The sequence below is a fragment of the Anastrepha ludens genome, chromosome 6 (assembly GCF_028408465.1).
Source record: "Anastrepha ludens isolate Willacy chromosome 6, idAnaLude1.1, whole genome shotgun sequence".
Classification (NCBI taxonomy): Eukaryota; Metazoa; Arthropoda; class Insecta; order Diptera; family Tephritidae; genus Anastrepha; species Anastrepha ludens.
The window spans coordinates 9,382,223-9,406,382 of record NC_071502.1 but is presented as its reverse complement, the minus strand read 5'-3'; the positions used below and the strand labels follow the sequence as shown (position 1 = coordinate 9,406,382).

The 24,160-nt window shown below is 34.4% G+C and overlaps 1 protein-coding gene across 2 annotated transcripts; it reads left to right on the top strand.

Moving 5' to 3' along the window:
• Window positions 1-1,668: 1,668 nt before the first annotated feature.
• Window positions 1,669-23,035, top strand: LOC128868548 (uncharacterized). 2 transcript variants are annotated; one of them, XR_008455134.1, is made up of 5 exons: window positions 1,672-1,831; window positions 1,937-1,965; window positions 2,280-2,394; window positions 20,165-20,257; window positions 22,946-23,035. XR_008455134.1 is itself a non-coding variant. In XM_054110761.1 (4 exons), the coding sequence occupies exon 4, from the start codon at window positions 4,944-4,946 to the stop codon at window positions 6,102-6,104; it is 1,161 nt and encodes a 386-aa protein (XP_053966736.1). In that variant the 5' UTR covers window positions 1,669-1,831; window positions 1,937-1,965; window positions 2,280-2,394; window positions 4,893-4,943; the 3' UTR covers window positions 6,105-6,708. The 2 variants fall into 2 exon arrangements, 1 of the variants encoding a protein (XP_053966736.1); XM_054110761.1 differs by lacking the exons at window positions 20,165-20,257; window positions 22,946-23,035 and adding an exon at window positions 4,893-6,708 and having other exon boundaries at window positions 1,669-1,831.
• The last annotated feature ends 1,125 nt before the right edge of the window (window positions 23,036-24,160 follow it).

Genomic DNA, 24,160 nt, shown 5'->3' with positions numbered 1-24,160 from the left:
TCTTTACACTGCTTCTCACACTTCTTGAGTACCGTGCCATCAACCCAAGGTGTAGTTGCCGACTTGCATGAGTCCATTCCCCATGTTTTAAGAAGTTGATTCACATAATGTTCTTGATGAATTGATATTGCGCCGGTAGATGCATCTCTCTCTATTTCCATACCCAAATAAAACGATACCGGCCCTTTATCTACAGCTTCAACAAACTCATTTAGCTGCTTTAAAATAATTTTCGTTTGCCCTGCATTAGAGCAAGCTAACAGCATATCATCCACGTACAAACCAATAAGACACATGGAACTATACTCCCTCTTAAAATATACACAACTATCCGCTTGACATCTTTTGAAGCCCATAGTCGTGAGGATTTCGGAGATCTTTTTGTTCCACTCGCGGCCTGCCTGTTTAAGACCGTAGATGGGTTTAATTAATTTGCACACCTTATTGGGGTATCTTGAACTTTCAAACGCTAATGGTTGTACCATGAAGACGTCTTCGTTTAAATCACCATTTAAATAAGCTGATACCACATCGACATGATTAACCACCAGTTGGTACTTCGCTGCTAAAGCCAACAACAATCGAATGGTCGAATGTCGTACAACAGGTGCGTAAGTCTCGGTGTAATCAATGTTGCGCCTTTGGGAGCACCCCTGAGCTACCAATCTCGCTTTGTACTTTTCGATACGACCACATGGTTTTCGCTTCTTGGTGAACACCCACCTACAACCAATGACGTTTTTATGTTTTGGTCGGTCCACCAACACCCACGTATTATTTTTAGTAAGCGAATCGAACTCTATTTGCATAGCTTCCTCCCAATATTCACGTTCTGCCGAAGACAAAGCTTCTTCTACAGTTTCAGGACTCTCAGCAATGTAATTTAAAACCTCTACCTCATTATACCGTCTTTTTGGTCTACTAACAGTACCTGTTCGTAATAATTTTGGTCTTCCTCGACCTCTTTTTCGCGTAACTACCGGGTCGTTTTCTTCATCTAAAGAATACCCCTCATCATCATCATCGCCATTGTCTTCGAAAAAATATTAAAAGGTATTATAAAATATATTGAAGTAATAATATTTTTATTGCTTCCTCAAGAGAAACTGGAATCAATTAATCCACTTTAATAGATTAGTGGGTGTGACCATAACTTCGAGTTTCTAACGTACTTGTATTGTCCAGGACACAGCTTTCATCTTCTGACGAATTTAAAAAAAAAAATTTGTAATTTAAAAATTTGTGCAATACAAAATTCTTCTTCTTTACAGTTGTCATTCGTACTGCAATCCGGCATTAATATAACTAGCAACTCAATTTCTTGCAGAGGTAAATTTTTTCTGCTCTAGCTGTCTATTACATTATCCCCTTTAAAAAAATTTGTTATATATTTGTTTTTAGCCTGAAACATATATTAAATTTAAAAACCGCAACTAATAGCTCTTTAATACTTTCATGTTTTGCCAAATGTTGAAATATCTGGACGAAGTAATTAGATGCGATGATATCTTATTTTTAAAATAAATATTTTTCACATTAATTGCGAATCGTAAATTTTAAAGAAACCTTAATTTGTACTTATTAGGATTTAGCTTAAGTAAAACTGAAGTTTCATTTGTAATACCGAAATTTGAAATATCATCCCTGCAAACCGAGTGCTGTTTATTGCAACCCTGCATGGATTCGTTTCTTTTCTCTAGAAGATTTTCTAATAGCTGCACGCGAACTCCGCGATTGTCTTCTATAAGTTTAATTTTCAATATATTGTTAAACGCATAGTGCCAATTGCAGTAGAGTATACGCATCCAAGCAATAACATAAACAAAAAACCGTAAGTGCTAATGAAGAAAATTTATAGATTGCAATTGAGTTTGATTCGTGAGTTTTTTTTTTTTCTATACACGCACGCGCTCACACCTGCCTACCTCCTACACAGTGGTCTTTGCTAAAAATTTTCTTTGTTATGTAAGTGAATTAAATGAGGAAGTGGTTGAACAAGAGCGTGTGGGTGATTTTCTTAAAATGTAATGGTGTGTCTGATGTCTGCTCAGGATAGTGTTTGAATCAAGGCAGTATGACATTACTACAGACATATACCGATTAACTGACGAAAGTGCATGCGGTCATTTATTTTTTCCCCCATCTTTTGACGGCTATTCAAGTCAGTTGCCTCACAATTTGCATAACTGTAGTTGTAAAATTAATGTTATTTATACAAAATTTAGAACTCAATTGTTTTTTTAGTGTTATTAATACATATTTTTCTTACCACATTTCAGTTAAGTAACTCGATTTTGCCAACCAGTGCGGACTAAAGGTATTATCTTGGAATATTTGCAGAAAATGAGAACTTCAAGTGTGGTTCAATATGCGCTTCGTATGAGTTTTGGACAGGTGAGTGTGGTGATAGTCTAGACGTAAAAGTAAATTGTGGAGGGAGATGCGAGCACAAATCCCCAAGTGAAATTTTAAAATTGATTTAAAGTGATCGCATTACCCTCTTTTTCATGTTACTATTTTAACAGTGATTTGATGAATTGAAATGTGTTTAGAACTTTATATTCTATGGCTGTTGCTTACCATGAATCAATTACATTTATTTTTATGGGTCCGAGTTGGGTTTCCCTTAAGGCCGGAATTAATATTACTCACAAGCACGTGTAATATCAACTAATTTAACAAAGTTGCGTGGAAATTTTATAAATCGCTAGTAATAAAGTGATGCTGCCGTTTCTTACGCTTAGAAAACGTTGCTAAAGGATAAAGCTTTTGCTTGAAAGTGTTTTTTTATTATTTACGATTAACTAATTTTGCAAATACAGGCATGTTTAAATACAATTGCTTTGAAAAAAAGGAAGTAAATGGGCCAGAGATATCTGCATCCCCATCCTGAAACTGAAAACCGTACCCTCCGGAGGCTCACAGTTTTTAAGTAATTTGTTGTTAAAAACCCTCAGCATTCCACTTGCACACTTTTGGCGAATCGAAGAGGCCTATGATAACTTACAACCACTATTTTGCCACTATTTTGATTCTAATATCAACCTGTTAAGTGATTATGTCGTATATATTCGTCAATTTCAAAAGTTCATTTTTTAGTTAATTTCGTATATGTGCGTCATGCCGAAAAAGGATATTGCATTTGCTATGAAATTTAAAGCTAAGCAAAAAACGAAAATTTCCCTGTTATTTTGACATTATAAAGTAAGCATGAACGCTGAATTTCCTGATAGTCGTTATCATAATCGTTCAGCCAACAGAATCCAATATTTGGCTGAAAACCGGTTTTGCATCGAGAGTCTTCGCTTGAAATTAATTCAGCACAGTAAATCGAGCTGTCTAAGAAAAACTAATCGCTTAACAGGTTAAGTTTTTATAAAAACACATTGTTTTTGCTAACATGCAGTGAAGTTGTTGTGTTTTTCAATAGAAAATAAATTACTTTGCAAATTCATTTACGATTTTATTCAGGTTTACAGTATTAGCTAAAATAATAGAAGGATTCCAAGACAGTAGCGTTCGTTAATTAAATATTAAAAAAAAATAAATAAATTATTCATAATAATAAATTATTATTTTTTTTTCAATATTATGAAAGTAGTGTGGTACTCTGATGGAATCGCAGATTTTAGTGGTTTCAGACTGGTTTCCACTGATTTTGCTTGAGTGACAACGGAGCAGTATGCGGAGTTTGGTGTGTCCGTGTTTTAGAACGAAATTAACCTTGAATATAAACTCGCCATTTGGAAGATATTTAAGTGAACTTAGTTAGGAAGCAGTAGGATAATGGTTGGCTAGACCAGATCTAATACAGCTTAGCTTCGTTATGATTTTGCAAATGAGTCGTTTTGCATTCACAAGGAAAAAAATGTTTTGCAGATGACTCAAAAATTTTAGGGCAAGAAGTACCCTGACGAAGCAGCCGTAATAACGGAACAGACAAGAACGGGTTTCTGATAAAAAAAAACACAAAAAACGTGGCGTACTCCGGCATTCTGTGGATTTTCATTCCAACATTTAAATAATACTTCAAACAAAAAAAGAGTCTGCTGAAAGTTTTTATTTTATTTGGAAATTAATGTTATAGGTGATGGATCAGTTAACGATATTATTACCATAAAATACTACAATAATTTTCGTGGAAATTGCAGGTATCTTCTATCTACCACCTGCTTATTTGATACTGAATATAAACATGCATCCTATTTCTATGTACTAAAGGGTCTTTTAAAAGTGACGCCCAGATGCGAGTAGTGGATAATTACTAGACTAAATTTTTTTATGTCATCTTTGATATTTGGATAATTTATTTCACGCCATGGAAAAACGCCTTAAAAGTATTGAAAATTATTATGAAGATAGTCGATGCTTAAAAACAATATATCGCAAATTTCGTGAATCGATTAATTTCGAGTAATTGTGACATAAACTGGCCACCTAGAAGAAAATGGGATCTAACTGCGCTAAACTACTTTTTGTGGAGGTTTTTTGAGAAGTAATGTCTAAGCGAATAAGCCAACAACGATTCCAGAGCTGAAACACAACATTCGTATCGAGATTATTGAACACAATGCGTTCATATGTGAGCTAGTTCTTGAACATTTTAATACTTGCTATAAGCCTTTCACATAAAATTGCTAAGAGCCGTATTTCGAAAAAAAAAAAAAATAGTGAAACCTAAAAGAATCTAAATTGTTACATGTTTTGCTTTAAAAAAGCATGTAGGGGCGCGTCTTTTGGCAGACCCTTTGCATACATTTTCAATTGCTTCTTCAATTTACAATATACTGATACCAGGTGGAAATGTGCTCGTCCTCTCCATCTCTACTTTCACATTTAGTGACTGCATAAAACCAAATACCGAGACGATTTCCAATATTATTTTTAAACAGGCAGAAATATAAAAAAACGCCCGCGTACGTTACCGCTTTCACATTACTATCATGGAACAGAGCATATATCAACCTGGAGATATCTGCCCGAATTGCCAGCAGAATGGCATGCACCATCGATTACGCAGCTTTTATATTGACATAAATGAGCAAATAGTTAAATGTGAAAGCCTCTCCTGCCTGTATCCGTACATAAATGACTTTTCTGATTCTGAGGACGATGGAATGACCGAAGAAAGGCATATAAACGCTTCAAAATCATCTTCCACACCATCTTTTGCTGCAAGTTCCAATGCCAATGATAATTTGGATGATACAGAAAGCGTGCGCTTTGTGGAGGCACTACTTTGTATTAATGGCAATAATAATGGTGCTGAGGCATTAAGTGCGTTAGGGCGCGCTGTAGAGACTAACTCATCGTCATCTTCCTTCACACTGCAACCTTCTAGTCGTGATCCGCCAATGGACGACCATGTCGAAAGCGCTTCGCCAATGGCCGACCATGTCGACAGTGCGCCGCCATCTTTTTCAGTAAAATTTGACACTTTCGAGTCCATGTCACATCCTAATGACAAAATGACTGAACAGGAAGGTGTAAGCTTTATTGACTCACTGTTCAGTAATTGTGAAACTCAAGCGTCAGTTGCACCTAACAATAATGTGATAGGAAATCAACTAACTACACAAGCAAGCACTGCATCTGTTGATATGCCAGTATTAAATTTCGATTTTACGGATATGCAACCTCCTAATGCTGACGAATACTTACCGGCTAAGAAAAAACAAAAATCACAAATTGAAATTCAGTGTATACAAACAGTGAAAGCAGGATTTACCAATAGGAATATTGAAAGTATTATTAAATGCGAAAGGGAGACAGAAAACGCAAAAGAAGAAAAATCTATAGAGCAAACCACTAAAACTAAGTGCATTACAAAAGAAGTAGGTGTAACAACAGAAACTACTACGGTAACGCCAAAGGTAGCAGACTCGAATAGCGAAATGCGCATATCGCGTTACTTTGAGGCCTTGCAAATGAAGCTAGGAAATCTGCAAAAATCACAAACAAAAGAAGAAACGTCAGTGGAGCGTAAGAAGCGTAAGAAGCAGCCTCCTCGTTCTAATGTGCAGCAGCAACCAAAGTCAGACAATGCAGCTGGGCGTAGATTAGTCAACGTGCTACAGGTGTTACAGAGTAAAAAGCAGAAATGAGCAGACACTTTTTGGTTGCGATTATGCAGTTAGGCGTATTTAGCTGCAGTTAAAATTATATCAGGCAATGGCAAAACTTCGAGTGTACGAGTATTTCTGCCATGAAAAAGCTCCTCATAAAAACCATTTGCCACTTGGAGTCGGCTTTAAACTGTAGTTGCCGCGATTTGTATAAATCCTCAAGACAAACACCACAAACAGGAGGAACAGACGGCCGAACAACTAACTGAAGAGTACGCGCCAATTATTTACTTATTTTTAGATTTATAATAAGTCTATATGTATGATAGATATGTACATACGACGGGCAAATACATACATACATACACTCGTATGAATTCCCACGGTTTGTTTATCAATTCAAACAATTTGTTGACCAAACAAAACGTAATTTGTTATTACTGATAATTTAACATATTTTATTGCTATTATCTTCTATAATTATTAATTTTTATTATAATTGAACTGATAAACATAAGATTTTTTTTAAATTTTTATATTGATAAGAAAACTAATGTAATTTTTTAACACTACAATACATTTTTTCTTAATATCTGATATTATTTTCCAATTCCAAAATAAAAATGAAACTTAAATCACTGCATTCGTAATTCTTTTAATTGCAAAGTCCAATAAAGCCTGACACGCGTCCAGTGTATGACTTTTTACGACGTGCCACTTCTTCATTGCACTTTTTGTTTTTTTTTTATTGTAAGATAATGAAGTATTTAAAAACGAAAAAAAAATTCGCTCTGACGCAGTGCAGTCAGTACAGAGTATAATGTGCTCTTTGATTTGGTTAATCGGCAGGCAATGCCATCAAAATTCGTTGACATTTTATAAGTGGAACATTTTGTGAATGTGCACACCTTTATTGACGCACGATTCGGTTCAAAATGCGTTAACGTGCCAATGAAATACAAAACAAATAAAAATATTTATGAGCCAGCAAAGTTTGTGTTTATCCAATTGGTTCCATTATCCAAACGCACGCATCACATCTTACATATTTTAATTAATTTTCTTAAAATTGGCATACATTTTTTGGGCCAATGCACTCTTATTTGTTGTATTCTTGCTTGAGATGGACGACTGAGTCATTTGCGTACGCCTTAGCGCACGTGTCGCGAAAAAAAAAACATTTCAAAACACCATCGTTTTTTTTTTAGAATTTTTCTGTATAATATAATTTGTTTACCAAGCAAAGTACAAAACAAAAATTGTCTAAAAAATACCACAATCATCTGACATTTCTCTACAAAATATAGCTATCTTCTAATCTTTTTTGATTCCATGATACTTTCACTTGTCCATTCCATTATTTAGCATTGTTTTTGCTTTGCCTTTTGGTGCTGTTCCATTGAACCAACATTAAACGCTTATTTATTGACAAAATCAATCCCAGTAACAAAGTGGGAAAATACGGCGTATTAAAAGTTGCAATTACATTAGCAGGAAAAAAAATAAAAATTTGTTGATATTATATAATATTCAGAATTTTCAGCTCTTATCAGCACTTGTGATTGCTGTCAGCTGCTTTAACGTCACACACTTGTATGCGATTGGCTGCGTTACGCTTCGTCGTCATGCCAGTCAATTGTTATCGGAAGCCTTTTATTCATTTGTATTATTTTAGCGCCTTTTCTTTTTCTATTTGCATGCTTTGGCATTTTTGTTGGGCGATAGTACGATGCTCTAGCAAAAGGGCATTGAAATAAAAAAAAATTATAGATTGTGAGCGAAATTATCGCAGTTTTTACTTAGAAAAATTAGTCATGTACGAACTTGCTCGAATTGCATTCTTATCTGCTAAAGCCGCTTAGCCTTTACATTAGACAAATGACCCTGCGTTCCCACGACAGTGGGCTCTACGTTACCGGAACGACCCGGATTTATATCCGGCCAAGGACTGTCACTTCAGCTGCATTCCTCATATACTATATGTATGTATGTATGGGGAATGTTTATGATGCTACAACAACAACAACCCTGGGAGGTGGAACATTTAAGTTAATTCCGAACGTGAATAACCCAAAGTTGTTAGTAATTGACTCCAGCACCTCGCTCTTGTGGTTGGAGAAATATTAAACTTTGCCAATAAACAATAACAATAATAGAACACTCTTTGGGAATGTATACTTGTTGTTGTTGTAGTAGCAAAACATTCCTCATACATGTACGGGAGTGCTGCTGGAGTGAGAGTGCCTTGCCGGATATATAGTAAATCCGAGTCGTTCCCGTAACATAGAACCGACTGTCAGGAGGGAATCGATTTGTTTGTTGTTGTGGGTACAGCCTAATTTTTGCATTGTATGTCAGAATCACCTTGAACATAAGTAAAAAAAATACTGAACATTAGTAAAAAATAGCCGCTAACCAAACATAAAAATATAATACGATTCTTTAAAGTTGATTAAAATGATATAATAGTCACATACCCATGCTCCCACTACCAACAACACACACTTCCTTACTCATTCTCTCCTTACCCCTGCTATAGGCTCGTCTTCTTGGGTTTCTATCTGCGCGGCTTCGCTTTGTTGCACCGTGTCGAGGTCAATCTTTTTTTCCGTAGTACGTTCTCGATGTACTTATTTACTGTGTTCCAGTAAACCTCGCGTTCGATCGCTGATTATGTTGCTCGGCGCGATGTCGCCAATCTGCTCCCTCAGAGCATTTCTTTCCGCGAGCCGTCCATCTGCCACTCGATTCAGTGTCCCATCGGCTTTGCCACTGCGGCATGGTTTCGCATCTCCGTTCTGAGAAGCTAGTGATGACGTATTTCTTCTTGGACTACCACGCATCCATTTGTTCGCGGATCATGAGGTCGACGGCTGCGCCTGAGACAGTGCGGTAGGCTGAGGCAACTCTGAGTGCCGCTGTTTGTTGCCCTGCCTTCACAGTGCTTTGCGCTTGGCTTTGCAGTTTAGCTCAATTCCCCATACTTCGCTGCTGTACAGGAGAATTGAGTTTGTGGCCGCCATAATTAGATTTCTTTTGCTCTGTGTTGGCCCATCAATGTTTGCCATTAATCTATTTAACATACCTGTGACCTTTGCTGCTTTGGTAGCCGCATGCCGTATCTGGATGCAAAAAGGAAGCCTGCAGTCAAGTTGAATACCCAAGTATTTCACTACTTTTTGGGTCATTAAGGACGTGCCGCCTATTTGCATGCTGACCTCAAGTGGGATGTGACCTCGTGTCATAAGGATGACTTCGGTTTTATGTTTGGCGAGTTCCAGGCCGTGTCCTCAGCCATATTTGCGTCCTTATCATGACTTGGTTCAGCTTCCTTCTAGCGTTCGCGTATCCCACAATATCTCGTCGTAGTTCAGATTCCAGTGATCGGGGCCCCGAGAATAGATCCTTGAGCTGCGCCAGACGTTACCGCTTTTGTTTTCTGACCATCTGGTGTGTCGTACAGCAGTTAACGCTCACTCTGGTAGCTCTGGAGAATTATAACATTGTTATTCGAAAAAAGAGGATTTAATATGATATGTCGAATCGTTAGGTTAATCCTACAGAAGATGTACAATACACCTGTGTTCAAAATAATAGGAGCGCGATGACGAATTAGCAAGTTTTAATTATTATTTTTGTATTACATTTTTTGTGTATTATTTTTGAAAGGTATTTTGCAAAAAAAAAAAAATCGTATTATTTCAAGCGCCAAGCCTTGTTAAAAATTCACAAAAATTTAACAAATTAAAATGAAATAAAACATCTAAATTTCTACCCTTTTATTCAGAACTTTTCGAAAAATTCTGGGTATGTAGTTTTATAGCCCATTTAAATTTAGTATAATAAAGTGTAAGGTTGAAGTCGGTGAAAAATTGCGTATATTTTTGACAATTTTTTTTTAAATACGATGTTGAGAATTTTCTTACATACATATAAAAATTCTTCTGCATAATGCATGAAAAATATTACGAATATTGTAAAAGTACATATAAAGTGTCTTAATTATCTAAGTACAAGTCTATGTACTGATAAACTTAGTAAAGCAAAATAACTAAATCAAATGAGAAATATCCAAAAAATTAAGGCGAACAAATTTTATTCGAAAGTGGAAAGAAATTGTCTGTGTTATACGGCTATCATTCACCACCAGAAAGAAATATTATATACATATGTAGCACAAGAACTGCCACCCAAAAGCACAGCGCTGCTTCTACAACAAAAATCCTATCATATTGTTATCCGTTTCAAGGTCACACACACGGAGTTTAGTTTGTCCTCAAAAAGTTTCAAAAATGCGCATTTAATGCGAGTACAGTTTTCTTCGTAGTACATATTTCTTTAGTATTTGCATATTAATTTGCTATTTTTAGAATAAATTATGCGAGATAAGACTTTGCTGCTGGAAATAAATTAAATGCACTTTAGTACAATGATAGTGAGGCTATAATTATACACATATGTACATACATGCACACGTACGTGTTTATGGCGTTTTTGCAAACAATTTATAATTCATAAAGATATACAAATATTTATTCTTTCATGTCTAATTTATAGTATTGTGAAAAACGCAAATATTTGCACGTAACAACACCACCTCTGGCCATATCTGGCCATTCATTCAACTTAAGGCATTCGCATACGTAATTTCGTGCGCTTAGAAACATACACACGCACAAGATAACAACGACGTCAGCGGCAAAGCGCCTTCGCAGTCAAGTGACGAACCCCTTTTTTTAGCAGACGCGCAGAATTCACAAGTTCATGAATACTATTGTTCTTGAGTTTTGTTGCTGTTGTTGCTGATTGTTTTGAGTAGACGACTTACCAGTTCAATGAACGGCCACCGCCTATACAGTTACCCGTGCTATGGGGTGGTTAGTACTCGTACATAGTACATACACACTTGTTAAAGAATTCGGCTTGCATTGTTGCAATTTTACCTTGAATTTTTATACTAACTTGATTTGTAGTAATAAAATTCAATTGAAATTTGCATTGCGACGCCGTGCGGCGTAAATTCTTTTGCGTCTTTCTTCGTCTATTTTTATTCTGGCGTCGACGCATTAGTTATGTGCATACATATACATATTTTTCTATACAAGCACACACAGCTGCAATAGTAGAAAATGCCTATAGGAAAAGCCAAGCATTAAATGTTAGTAGGTAACATGCGCGGTTAAGATCTCAACCATCCTGTTGCTGTTGTTGTTGTTTTTTTTCTTCTCATTTTTATTCTGGTTGATTGTTTTCACTTTTGGCAATTTTTCAAACTTCAGCAAACCCACATTTTTCATGTGTAATTTTTTCATATTTTACTCGCATTTCACAGATGCCTTGCTGCTGCTACAACTTCTTTCGATAGTGAAGGGGGGGTGGTCACAATTCTCATTTATTAAAGGTGGTGGTACTAGACCAACAACAATGTTTGGTACGTTCGATTGTCACGGCAAAGTATTGGAAAAGTAGAAAACATTAAATTAATTCGCCTTGTTTTATTCTGTGCTGACAGCCACATGGATTCGCCTTGAGGGTCATGCATTGAACTACGTATTTTATTTATTTTTTTTACTGAAACGAACGATTAGTCTATTACGAATCACATAGAACGACAAACAAAAAGCAAAAACGTAGCAGTGGATCTTTGATAACGTAACAACAACAACAGAATGGTATTCATAGACAAACTCACTTGGCTATGGAATACGTTGACGTTAGGACGTCATAAAATATTCTCTACACATTTTTGGATAATGTTTCTGAAGTGGCAATAACGATAGGCCCAGGAAACATGCTGTTTGGACCAGCTGGGTCCAGAGGAAGAGTGATGTTAGATGAGTGGGCTTAAGAGGGCATGTCAATAGGAAGTGGTTAGTGTTGTGCCTTCACATGCTGGACATACATATGTACATGTATTGGGTATGCCGGGACGATTCCGGATAAGTAGGAGTTTAACCTAGAAGAATATCCTGAACGTAATTGAGCCAAAGTTAAGCAGGTCCCACGAGGCAGCTGAAACTCTTCGTCTACGATGGGTGGTGATTAGACTCTGATTACGGCATTCGTGGGTCGGTAGTTTATTAAGGGGGAAGTCCATGTAAAATTAAAAAAAATCGATTTTTTTCGATATTTCGAAAGTATAATATCTTAAGGATATACTGTGAAATGTTCATGCGGAAATTCCTAATATTATAGCTTCTATAGCCCATTAACTATGTAGAGAGCGGTCCGCGCGCTCCTGTACCTCAAACTTTAAACTCATTTATCTCGAAACTGTATTTTTAAAAACTGCTCGTGTTGTAACTCAAGTTTAGTGAGGCCTTTCTGTATATTACTATCGGAAGGATAACCCTAAAATTTCAGATATTTCGCGTTGATAAATTACTTTTTGGGGATTAAAAATGTCAATGAAATAGCCCTAAATTCTGACTTTTTTTCAAAGGCTTATTTTATACTTGGTTTTTTATTTGATTGGTTCATCTTTTCCGTTAATATGTTATAAAAAAAAAACAATTTAATTTTTTTGGTTTCAGATAGATAGATTAAGAGTAATAAATAGAGCAGTTTGGGACCTCGCGCCATAGGCAGCCGACAAGAAATGATACTGAGCCGCCATTTTGGAAAAAAAATGAAAAACAATTTTTTTGTACTTTCGAAAGGTTAAATAAAGTTGTGCAAAGCTTCAAAATGCTATAAATATTTGATCACCTTTAAAAATATGTTTAAAAAATGACCGATTTTGAGGCTTCTACATTGACTTCCCCCCTTGATACCCTATTTATGTTAGATTGGGTTGAACTGAGTCACGCATAGACCGGTTTGGTCCATAGTGCTATCAGATGAAGTTCATTAGTTATACGTTTTGAAATAGTCCACCACCCGCATGATGCCTGATTATATGCCGAATTTAGTGATACAGTTCCAACCCACTGCTGAGATGTTTTCCAATACGTCGAACTATGATGACCACAAATATTATATTTCAAGCTTGTTTTGAATAACGCAGGACATCCGCAAAGGAGTTGCTCTACATTTCCTGCATTCCTCGCTGTCCGAGATTCCTATCTTATAAGCGTACGCTGCTATTGGACTATATCCCATCAGCACGCCTATCATAGCTCCACAATATCTTTGTGTTAGTGATAGTATAAATCGAGTCGACAAACTCTCACATCTTGTCCTGAATTTTCTGATCATGCCTTCGTATAATATTCGTATTGACTTTGGTATTTCGTTAACTAGATCCGAAGATAGAAACGGGGTCTTTTCGCTATATCATCTACTATGTCGTTCCCTTAAGCATTCTTTTTTTAACACCTTTTTTTCGTCACGTTCGAGGATCCTTTTTAAAAGGTTATATCCATTAATCGATAGAAAATTAAATTTTAGGAAGCTATCTGGAAGCTCAAGTCGTTAGCTATAATCGAAATATATTAAATTCAATTCAGAAGTACCTATGTTAATGAAAATGCCAGGTGGAATTCACATAAATTATCTATCGAATTAAGATCTGTCAACTATGCAGCTCAACCTATTCGCGCCTTAAACAACTGTTTTCCACTTTCTTCGTGTGTCTAGAAAGCCGAGAAGAGTGACAATTCTACACGGGTCTATGTGAGCATACATACATAACTTCCTTGATCCAGTAAATCGTTCCAATTTTGCAAAAAGAAACGCACGCCCGGATAATTTTTGCAAAACTCACTCTGTGTAATAAAAATATTTTTATATTTGTAAATTTTAGGTTAACTTTCGAGTTTCGTTTTACGAATTGGCGTGAACGTCTTGAGAAACAAATACAATAATAGAGAAAAATATTTGCTTGCCTGAAACTGCATGTGTACATATACTCGTACATATGTATATAGTACACATATACAGATATTTATTTTATTTGAGCAAGCGCTTATTGGGCACGCTGCCAGTCTGCTCTCTTTTCGGTTAGTTGTTTGTGTTTATTTTTATATGCGATTTTTTTTTTGCTATAATAAACCGAAAACACTTGCTAAAAGTTGGTGGGCCTTGTGTGCATGTGACCTTGCCTGTATTTTGGAAGCTTGTTTCGTTTTGCGTGGCAATAAATGAAAGAAGACGGAAATAGTAGAGCACAGTGTTGGCTTGAATTTTAAAATGCGTAGAACTATTTTTAAAAAAATAAACAAACCAATTTTCAATAATTTTTTATTCACTTCAAATAAATATTTGCTTTACAAATTAGTTTCGCGTGCTACCAAATGCCTTATCTTATCTATTCGTTGATAATTAAGTGCAACACATAAAATGTGCACTCCATTTTGACTTCAGTTTCTGAAAGTACTTATCGAAAGTAGCAAAATCTCATTTGGGTTTTTCTAGATTAGCTCGGATTCTAATTTTATTGCGTCATGAATATTTCCTCTGAAACTTGATTTTGAGCAGTCTTTCTTTTAAAGAAAACGTAATTCTTCTCACATCTATATATCGTAAAATGATTGGAAGTTATTTTCTTGTCTTCAGCATAAATGTGCGTAAAAAATAAAAGAAATACTAGTGGATAATTATTTGAGAATCAAATTTTAAATGTCAAAAATAATAAAAAATTGTAGTTTACTCTATCAGTTCTTGGTAAAATATACACTTTATATAAGTCAATCGATTCGTTTCTATTCAAGGAATTTAATTTTTTGACTTACTAATTAAAATTTCTTTTAGAATAAATAAAGAATTTATAGAAAACTTATTTTTAAGACAAAAATTATTTTTGAGACAAAAATCTGCTCACAATTTGTTGATTTAGTATTTCTTAAAATTCCTGTTTTCGTTTCTAGATTTTTTTGAGGGCAATAACTCTGACAAAATTTCATTGAAATCGTTTTCTAAATATTTGGTTTAGTAAAAAGTGTCACACACAAACACACACACACAAATTTGCTTAAAACTTCGTACACATCATTTTTAGATAAGAAGGATTTGATTCAAACTATTTTTGGAAAATCAAAAATTGACACCATCACAATGTTTTCTCTTTGAGGAGGCAAAGTGTCGAACAAGTTGTTTGCTGAAGCTGTATCTAATGCTTTAAAATTGAACAAATATCGAGAAATTAACAATTTTCGAACCTTTTGTCATTAATGTTTCCCGTGCTTTTGTTACCAAGCAGTTGAGTTCGTTATTATAAGTAGTTGCTACATAAAGTACAGTACGTACAGTGTTCATCACGTACGAAAAGAGCTTTTCGGAACGGTTTGTTTACTGCTCTAGTGAAAGGAGAGAAAAAATTTGCAACTCATCGACTAAGATATTTTTTTCGTCTTTTTTTTTAACATCTTTTTTCTGTACTTAGTGCACTTGTATTAGTACTTAGTATTATTAAGAAATTCTATTGTGAAAATGGAAAATAACAAGTGCCCGAAAATAAATGAATTCTGTTATGTGTGTGGTCATATAGTGCCTAAAATTGAAGGAAAAGAACGAAAAAATTTGTTTTCTCAAGAATTTAAGTTGGCCTATACGAAATATTTCGATGAATTTGATACAAGTGGTGAAGATTTTACGCCAAATACAGTATGTAATGTTTGCTATAGCAATCTTTTACATTGGACGAAGAGCAAAGTTGCAGTTTTCCAAGCCCGTAATCTGGGTAAAAGACTCAAACGGGCATGAAGAATCCAGATGCTATGCGTGTATCAATTTCTCTGCTGGGAATAATAAAAAAAAGTTAAGAAACAAAAAATATATTGCTGCTCTCACTGCTTCCCTTCCAGTGTCACTGTCTGCTGATTTCGAACCCCCTAAAGCTCCAAGTCTGGATACTTTGTCTGCTTGGATGACAACAAACAGTTTAACAAATGCATCAAATTTTCAAGACCCCGATTGGTTACCAAATTTAGAAGATGATCAACCAAAACCTTTATCGCAAGACGAAATGGATTATATTGTGGCAAAGCTTGATTTATCACAACGGAATTCTGAAATGTTGACCTCATTTTTGAAAAGTAGGAAACTCACAAAGCAGGATGTTAGTGCCACGGCTTATCGGAAACGTCAAGTTGAATTTCAGGATTTGTATACCATTGATGACAAAAATACATTTACTTACTGCAATGATATTGTAGGTCTAGTGAATAAACTGGGAATGCAGTATGTCGCTGGCGACTGGCGATTATTCATAGACGGCTCAGTTTCAAGTTTAAAGGTTGTGTTGTTGCACAAAACTAACAAAAAACCATCCATTCCATTAGCATTGGGTACAAATATGCACGAAACGTATGAAACGCTAAAAGATATATTAGAGAAAATTAAATTAGTAAACATTTTGCAAGGTGTTATTTCTAAGGGTGGTTTTCCAAAATATTTTTGCTTCCTTTGTAATTGGGATTCGCGAAGCAAAATCGATTAATATCAATGTAAACACTGGATAAAAAGAACTTCTGAAAACGAAAAACGGCTAAATTTATTCAATAAACCTTTAATAACAAATATTGATGATATACTATTGCCACCACTCCATATAAAATTGGGAATTGCTAAGAAATTCATCGAAGTGGCCGTCAAACATAGTGATGAAGTCTTTGAATGCCTAAAAAACATCTTTCCGAAACTAAGCAAGGAAAAAATTAAAAACGGTATGATTGCTCTTTTGAATATTTTTCATATATTTCCTTATTTACTCACGTTTAAAAAAACTTTTCCCACAAAAAAAAACAAAGTTTTATTTTTCAATGCATCACCTGTTAAATTTCAAGGTCCTTTAGGCATGTAATGGTTAAAACTTTAGCTATTTCAATGAAATTTTTTCACTGCCTCTAAAAAATATTCTTTTCTGTGATCTATTCACATTTCAATAATTTCTTTATAAATGAATTTTTATATTTTTATCAGGTGTACTCAATGGTCCAGATATCAGAAAACTAATGAAAAGCGAAGAATTTAGTAACGTGCTGACAGACAATTTCCGGAAAGCTGTAATCGAGGAAGTTTTAGGAAAAAATCGTGTACAGCAAGACAAGGCACAGGAATTGGTGAAAACAATGCTCCATTATTTTCATGAAATCAAAGCATCCATGACATTGAAATTACATTTTCTGCATCATCACCTCAATGAGTTCTTAAAACAGTTGCCTACTAAATCAGACGAACAAGGAGAACGTTTTCATCAAGTTACCATGCCAATGGAAAAACGCTACAAAGGAAAAAGACTGGATGCATTACTTGCTGAAGTGTGTTGGTGGAGTCATAAGGTATCTCAATATGAAGATAAAGGTACCGAAGACACTAGATTTGAAGGACATGATGAAAGAAATATGCCCTTAAATGCTTTATCAACTTTAGATGAAGAAGCAGATTCAGACCATCAATGTGAACGACCAGTGAAAAAATCGAGAAGGTCCACTTCGCTTTCAATGGACGCTGACTAACATTGTGTTTTTCACAAAGTAACATCTTAAATTTTAAATATAAAATAGTAGTAAAATAAATGGAAACTTTTTATTATAAGATGAAATAATAAACTTTGAAATTAAAGAGTAAATATTTGTTGATGATTAAAGAGCGTTGAGTAGTATATTAATAGTAATAGTAATAGTAAAACCGAATGAAAAATTTGATAACATCTATCGTCAAAAATGTTTAATTTGACTAAATTCCTTAAATATTGTTTTTAATTCGAAATTCTTTAAAAGTATTCACACTAAAATAGTAGTCTGGATACACATTAACACTGTTTAAATACACTAATTTTTGTTGATACAAATCATTTTTACAATATTTAAAAGAAAAAAGAAAATTTTGATTGCTTAGACTATTATATAGACATTAACTTCTCTCTACTTTTTCATTTTTAAGGCATTTGATGTAGTTTTTTTAACAGATTTTTTTGTAGTCTCTACCTACATTTATGTTGAAGAAAGGAAAATAAAATTGCAATCGGTTTAAGCGATATAGAAGTGAGAAAAATTACATTTTCATTGAAGAAAGTGCTCAAAATAAAGTTTTACATAAAATATATTCAAAACACTATAAAATTGGAATCCGAGCTAATACAAAAAAACCCAAGTGCAATTTTGTTAGTTGTGACAAGTACTCTCAGAAACTGAAGTCAAAACGGAGTGCACATTCGATGACTTCAAAAATGTTGTACGATTATAATCGTTTGATTAGGTCTGTTCATGTAAAAATTATCCAGTACCTTAATTTCCGAAAATTCGCTCTCAAAGAGTTAAATATTAAAAAAAAGTGCACGAACGCAAAAGCAGTAACAATTTGCAAGTTTTACGAACAACTGATTGAATTGTTGGCGGGGAAAAACACAAAAGTTAAAAAAAATTAAGGAAATAGGAATTAAAATATCGATCTTAGCATCACATGATTTTATTTTGTCCACAATAATTTGTTCCATTTCATCTTCGCTGTCAGATGAAGAAAACATTCCATTAGCAATTGTATTGTGGCAATCACAGATTTCTTCATATTTTCCTTGCTTCCGTCTATGCATCTTACATATGTGCACTACCGGTCAAAAGTTTGGGTTCACTTGAAAAATTGTAAAAAAATTTAAAATAATCGTGATTTTCTTGGTCAAATATTTTTTAATATTGTTATTTTACAGAAAGTAATTGTGTTTAATACAAAATATGTTAACTTTTAAAGAAACCCGGAAGTATTTGTTCATATTTTCGATTCCTCAAAATATCCGCCCTTTGCTCGTATTACAGCCCCGCATATTCTGGGCATCCTCTCAATTAATTTACGCAAACATTCTGCTGTTATTTAATATCAGCAATTTTGCAGAAATGTCCAAAGTGGTTTTGTATTAGTAGGTTGCAATTTTCTTACTTCTCTGTCCAACTAGTTCCACAGCAACTCGATCGGCTTACAATCCGGCGAATGAAGAGGCCATTCCATATATTTGAGTTGTTTTAGATTTTCTTTGGCTGCAATGTAATCCTGGCAAAATTTTGAAGTGTGCTTAGGATCGTTATCCTGCTGGAAAACGAATCCGCTGCCCACAAGTCTTTTCCCACACGGAAAAGCGTGCCGTTGAAGTATGTTGTGGTAGACTTTTTTTGTCCATGATACCCTCAGTTTGCACAATGTCTCCAACTTTGTCTCCAGCAAAGCATCACCAGACTAACACTGACCCTCCACCATGCTTAACTGTGGGAACAACACATTGGATCATCATGCGTTCACCGACAAAACGACGAACATATTGGCGGCGTCGTTTGTTGAAAATTTCAAATTGGGACTCGTCCGTGAACAAGACTTTAGACCATTGTTCAGTTGTCCACTCTTTATGTTTTTTAGCCCAATTAAGTCTCTTTACTTTATTTTGCTTTTGATGTAAAGGTTTTTTGGCGGCGACGCACCCTTTTAGGCCGTAGTTTCTTAGTCGTCGCTGTACCGTCGAAACAGATACTGGAGCCTCGCGCGAGGAATTGAGTTGTTCGCGAATTTCAGGGGCTGTTAGAAAACGATTTTTTTTTGCTTACAACACATATGAACTTATCCATTTTGGCTCTTCTATTTATCTGGAAACACAAAAACCAAAAAAAATTATTAGTCAGAATGACTGTAGCTATGCCCTGCTACTAGAATAAAAGAAAAAAAATTGACCAAATGGCACGGTTTTGAATTTGACACTCTAAAAATGGTTTTTTTTTTCAGTTTTTTAAGTTTCAAAAATATATTAACATTTCAGAAGATTTGGTTGAATAGTCTTTTTTTTTTTTGACAACACCAGACCGAAAAAAGTCGTTTCGAGATAAATGAGTTGAAAGTTTGAGGTACAGGAGTGCCCGGGCAACTTTCTACCTAGTTAATGGGCTTTAGAAGCTATAATATTAGGAATTTCCACATGATATTCTTACGATGCTTTCGAAATATCGAAAAAACAAAAAAATAGATTTTTTGAAATTTCAAAAATTGAATTTTGAATTTGAAATTTGAAAAATCAAAAAATTAAAAGTAATATAATATTTTAGAAAAACTAAAATGGAAATAAAATCTTCATTATATTGCTCAAATAAAATCACCTTAAGTTTATTTTTATTTTTTGTTTCCTTATCAGTAAAATTATGACAAAGTCTACCTAAATAAAATCCTATTCTGTTTTTTTTTAGATTTGATCAACATTTATTATTGTATGGTAGTTCGTTCTGAACGTTTCGATATTTTATAGTTTGACTCGTTTATTATGGCAAATATTCAGCAAGGTATGTAAATATTTTAATATACTGTGGGCAAAAAGTAGGGTGAATTTATTTGTCAAACTTCGCGGGATTAAAATTTCGCTCTAGTTATTTTTTTCATGAGTTGGCAGCACTGTTAATAACATCTGGGCCAACTTTCATGTGAATGTCATTATCAGTAATATATTTACGCTTGTGTTTACCAAACGACCAAAAGTGCATTTTTCGATTTTTACAATGTGTGATTTGATTGAGCAGAGCAGTGCCATCAAATTTTGTTTGCGGAATGAAATTTCGGCTGCGGAAACGTTTAGCATGTTGCAGAAGGCATTTGGTGATTCGACCATGTCGCAGAAAAATGTTTATAAGTGGTACAAAGACTTCAAAGAGGGTCGAGAACGTGTTGATGACTTGGAGCGCTCCGGACGACCATCGACGTCAACAGATGACCAACACGTCAATAAAGTGAAGGAGTTAGTGCTCAAAAATCGTCGGTTGACTGTTAAAGACCTTACTGATATGATCGGAATATCAGAAGGATCTGTGAAAACCATTTTGAAAGACCATTTGGGCCTACGAAAAGTCAAATCTCGTTTGGTACCGAAAACTCTCAATTTCTTGGAAAAAAGTCGTCGCGTTGATGTGTGTGAAACAATGCTTTCAGACTATCAGGACAAGCTCAAACGCATCATTACGGGAGATTTGGTGGATACATGGATTTCATTGCCCAAAAAACAAAGGAAAAAGTAAGGAATAAGTAAAGGAATAAGTTAGTTGAAAAGGTTCTAAACCTAATGAGACATCAGACTGTCACGAAAGCAACTAAGCGGGAATTTGAAAAATCTGTTGGCATTTTTTGTGGAAAAATAAATATTAAATGGCAAAAAAATTTTCGCAGAAAAGAACAGTTTTTAGCCAAAGAAAGCAAATGGCTGAACTCTGAAATATATATGACCTCATCACTAAAACCAGCTGTTCCAGGTAACACTTTTGCTGAACAAAGCACTTCTCGTGGAAGACCTTATGTAGCTTTTGGGGAGTCAAGTGAGAAGAGGCGAATTGAAGAACTGAGGCGAATTTATGAGAATTTGATTTTTAAATTTTCTCAAATATTACGTGTTGTGTCTTCTGGAAAGCAAATTAACATCGACAATTTTCGAGAACTTTTAAATAATACCAGAGAGCTTTACATTGAATTATATGATTGGTTTTATGTGGATTCCAGTGTCCATAAATTATTAGTTCATGGCGAAGAGATCATTAAACATTTTGATTTACTAATAGGGCAACTGGCAGAAGACGCACTTGAAGCTAGGCATAAGGAGGTACGAAATAGTCGTCTTTATCATACACGAAAAAATTCTAGAATAAACACTAATAAAGATATTATGACATATTTACTAGTAACATCAGACCCCTTTATATCTTCTCTGAGAAAGACTACCACTTCGCATTCTTTTAATTTTTCGGATATTAAAACCTATATTTTAGAGGAAAATGTAAATCAATTTGATTTAGAAAATATTTCAGATAGTGACTAACTAAATAATTTTCTTTTTCTTCCTTTTCTATGTTAAGTATATTTTTTTTACTATTGAAAAATATTTTTTTTTTATTATTTAAAGTTTATTATATAAAGTTGGTGAATGCGTCAAAAATATTCCTAGCTAATTAAAGAGGAAACATAATTTTGATTTTTTGAAATGTATAGCAAAAATTATTGTTTTAAATAAATTAATATCTATTATTAAAAGTTCAGTGTTTAATATTTTAAAATTTTTCGTTTATACTTCCTGCCTCCAGAACTTTTTTTTCATGCTACAGTTGTAACTCTATACATGAGCTACACAACTGCTTTTATTAAATTAAAATCGGTAAAGTAATACAGGAGTAGTGATTTTTGTCCGATTAGCCCATATACCTGAATCACTGTGCGGCGGTCCCCTTAATAACCAAAAAGTACAGGCATAAAATGCAAAAAATACGATACCTTCAATGTTTTCGATTTGAAACTTCGGAAACTGCAGCCACGGCGACTGGAAGCTGTGCTTCAGAATTACATATTTAGCTCTATATCAATGACCACCGATTCCTATTAAAATATGACTTCTAATAAACTTTATAAATTTCATCTAAAATATATTCACAAAATATACATTCTTCATTTTAATCACCATTTTTATTAAAATTTAAAACTTTGGTTCAATTCGCTGATTTGAATTCGTGTTTATTTTTACTTTGCGATCAGCTGTTTTTCTCACTTGCATTCTTACAAGTGAAACTTCATTAAATAAAACCAAGGTGGATTTATTATAGGTGACAGCATTCACCCAGCTGAATTTTTCGCCGGAGATATGGCTTACGTCAAAATGATATGCTTTGTTTGTATGTATTGGTATGTTTACATTCGTATTATATTGTATTTTGACTTGATGCTTGTACCAAAGGCAACAACAAATACATGTAGGGTTTTACTTATATGTGGTTGCTGTCACCTATAATAACTTCGCCTTGAGTAAAACCTTGCAACTTCCCCTCAAAATGAAATGTCATTTTGCGCTCTCACTTTCCCCTACTTTGCAAGTGTTTTGTGTACATGAACACAAAAACTTGACGATTTGTAACAATTGTCACTTTATAACAATATTAAACTTAATATTAATTACTTAATCGTATTTTTTCTTAAATATTTCTTATCTTTCTAAATTGCAGGCTTCATCACAGTCTTCGAGCAGTGTCTTTTCCACAGCCACACCGGACCGTGTTGTGTCACGTTCAGCTACAATGATGGCTGTATTTGGAATCGCAATATCCTCGTTTAGCCTGAAGCAGATGTTGGCCAGCAGCGGAGCCAATAAGTCTTCAAATGCTGCTCTTACATTACGCAAACTTTAAATAAAAATATGCATAAGATGGTACTTCGTTTAAAATTTTTTATCAATTTGGAACACAAGCGGAAGGAAGTGCCACGAAGGTTGAAGTATGAGGGGGATGCAAAAGCATAAACAAATTAAAACCAAACCTGTATAAGAAAATAACACAAACAAAAACGAAAAAAAGATTTAAACAATCCAATCCACAACTGATGAGTCGACGATGTACGAATTGTAGTTAACAGACTAAATTTGTATTGAAGGCAACGTAGAACTGATAAAACAAAAACAACAAAAGAAGTATGTGGAGGAAGATAGACGCTGGGAGATCAACACAAGTCCCAAATGCAATGCAGCAATAAACAGAATGAAAATGTAAAAATAGCAAAAGAGTAGAAAAGTGCCTACGTTGTGTAAAATTATAACTTTTTTGAGTTAAAAGCGCAAATGTGGGCGGCCGTTCGAGCGTTTGTTGGTGAAATATTTCAACATTTGGGGCGATAGCAGCAACATTTCATAAGAGTGTAGTTCTAGCATATATTACTAACTATGTTATGTATAGTAACTTTCATCGTTTCACCTATTGAACTATTCAGCTATGATTGATTTTTGAATTATAGTCGTTTGGTATTCATTGCAATCATCTATGTATGCGTACAACCCCAATCACTAGCCCTTAAACACAATTATTGTAGTTTATAGTTGTATATAATTTTGAATGTTATTTTTATATAAATACATTATACATTTAACTTTAAATAACTATTTAGCTTTAGGTGACACTTTTGACGCGATTGGTAATCACAATCAAAACTTGAAATTTTGCTTAAATGCATTATATGGCACATATACATTAATTTTGAATGCACTCTATGATTTTTTGACGCAACCCTCATCAAATAGAAAACCAAACGTTTTAAATGCTGTGGCTCGCTAAATTAATGGATGGTTCATAAAACTTATTAACGAAAAAAATTTATAATTTAACACAACAAAAGCACTTTTATAAACAAATCAACAAAAAAAAAAAAGAAAAAAAAAAAAAAAAGAAGCT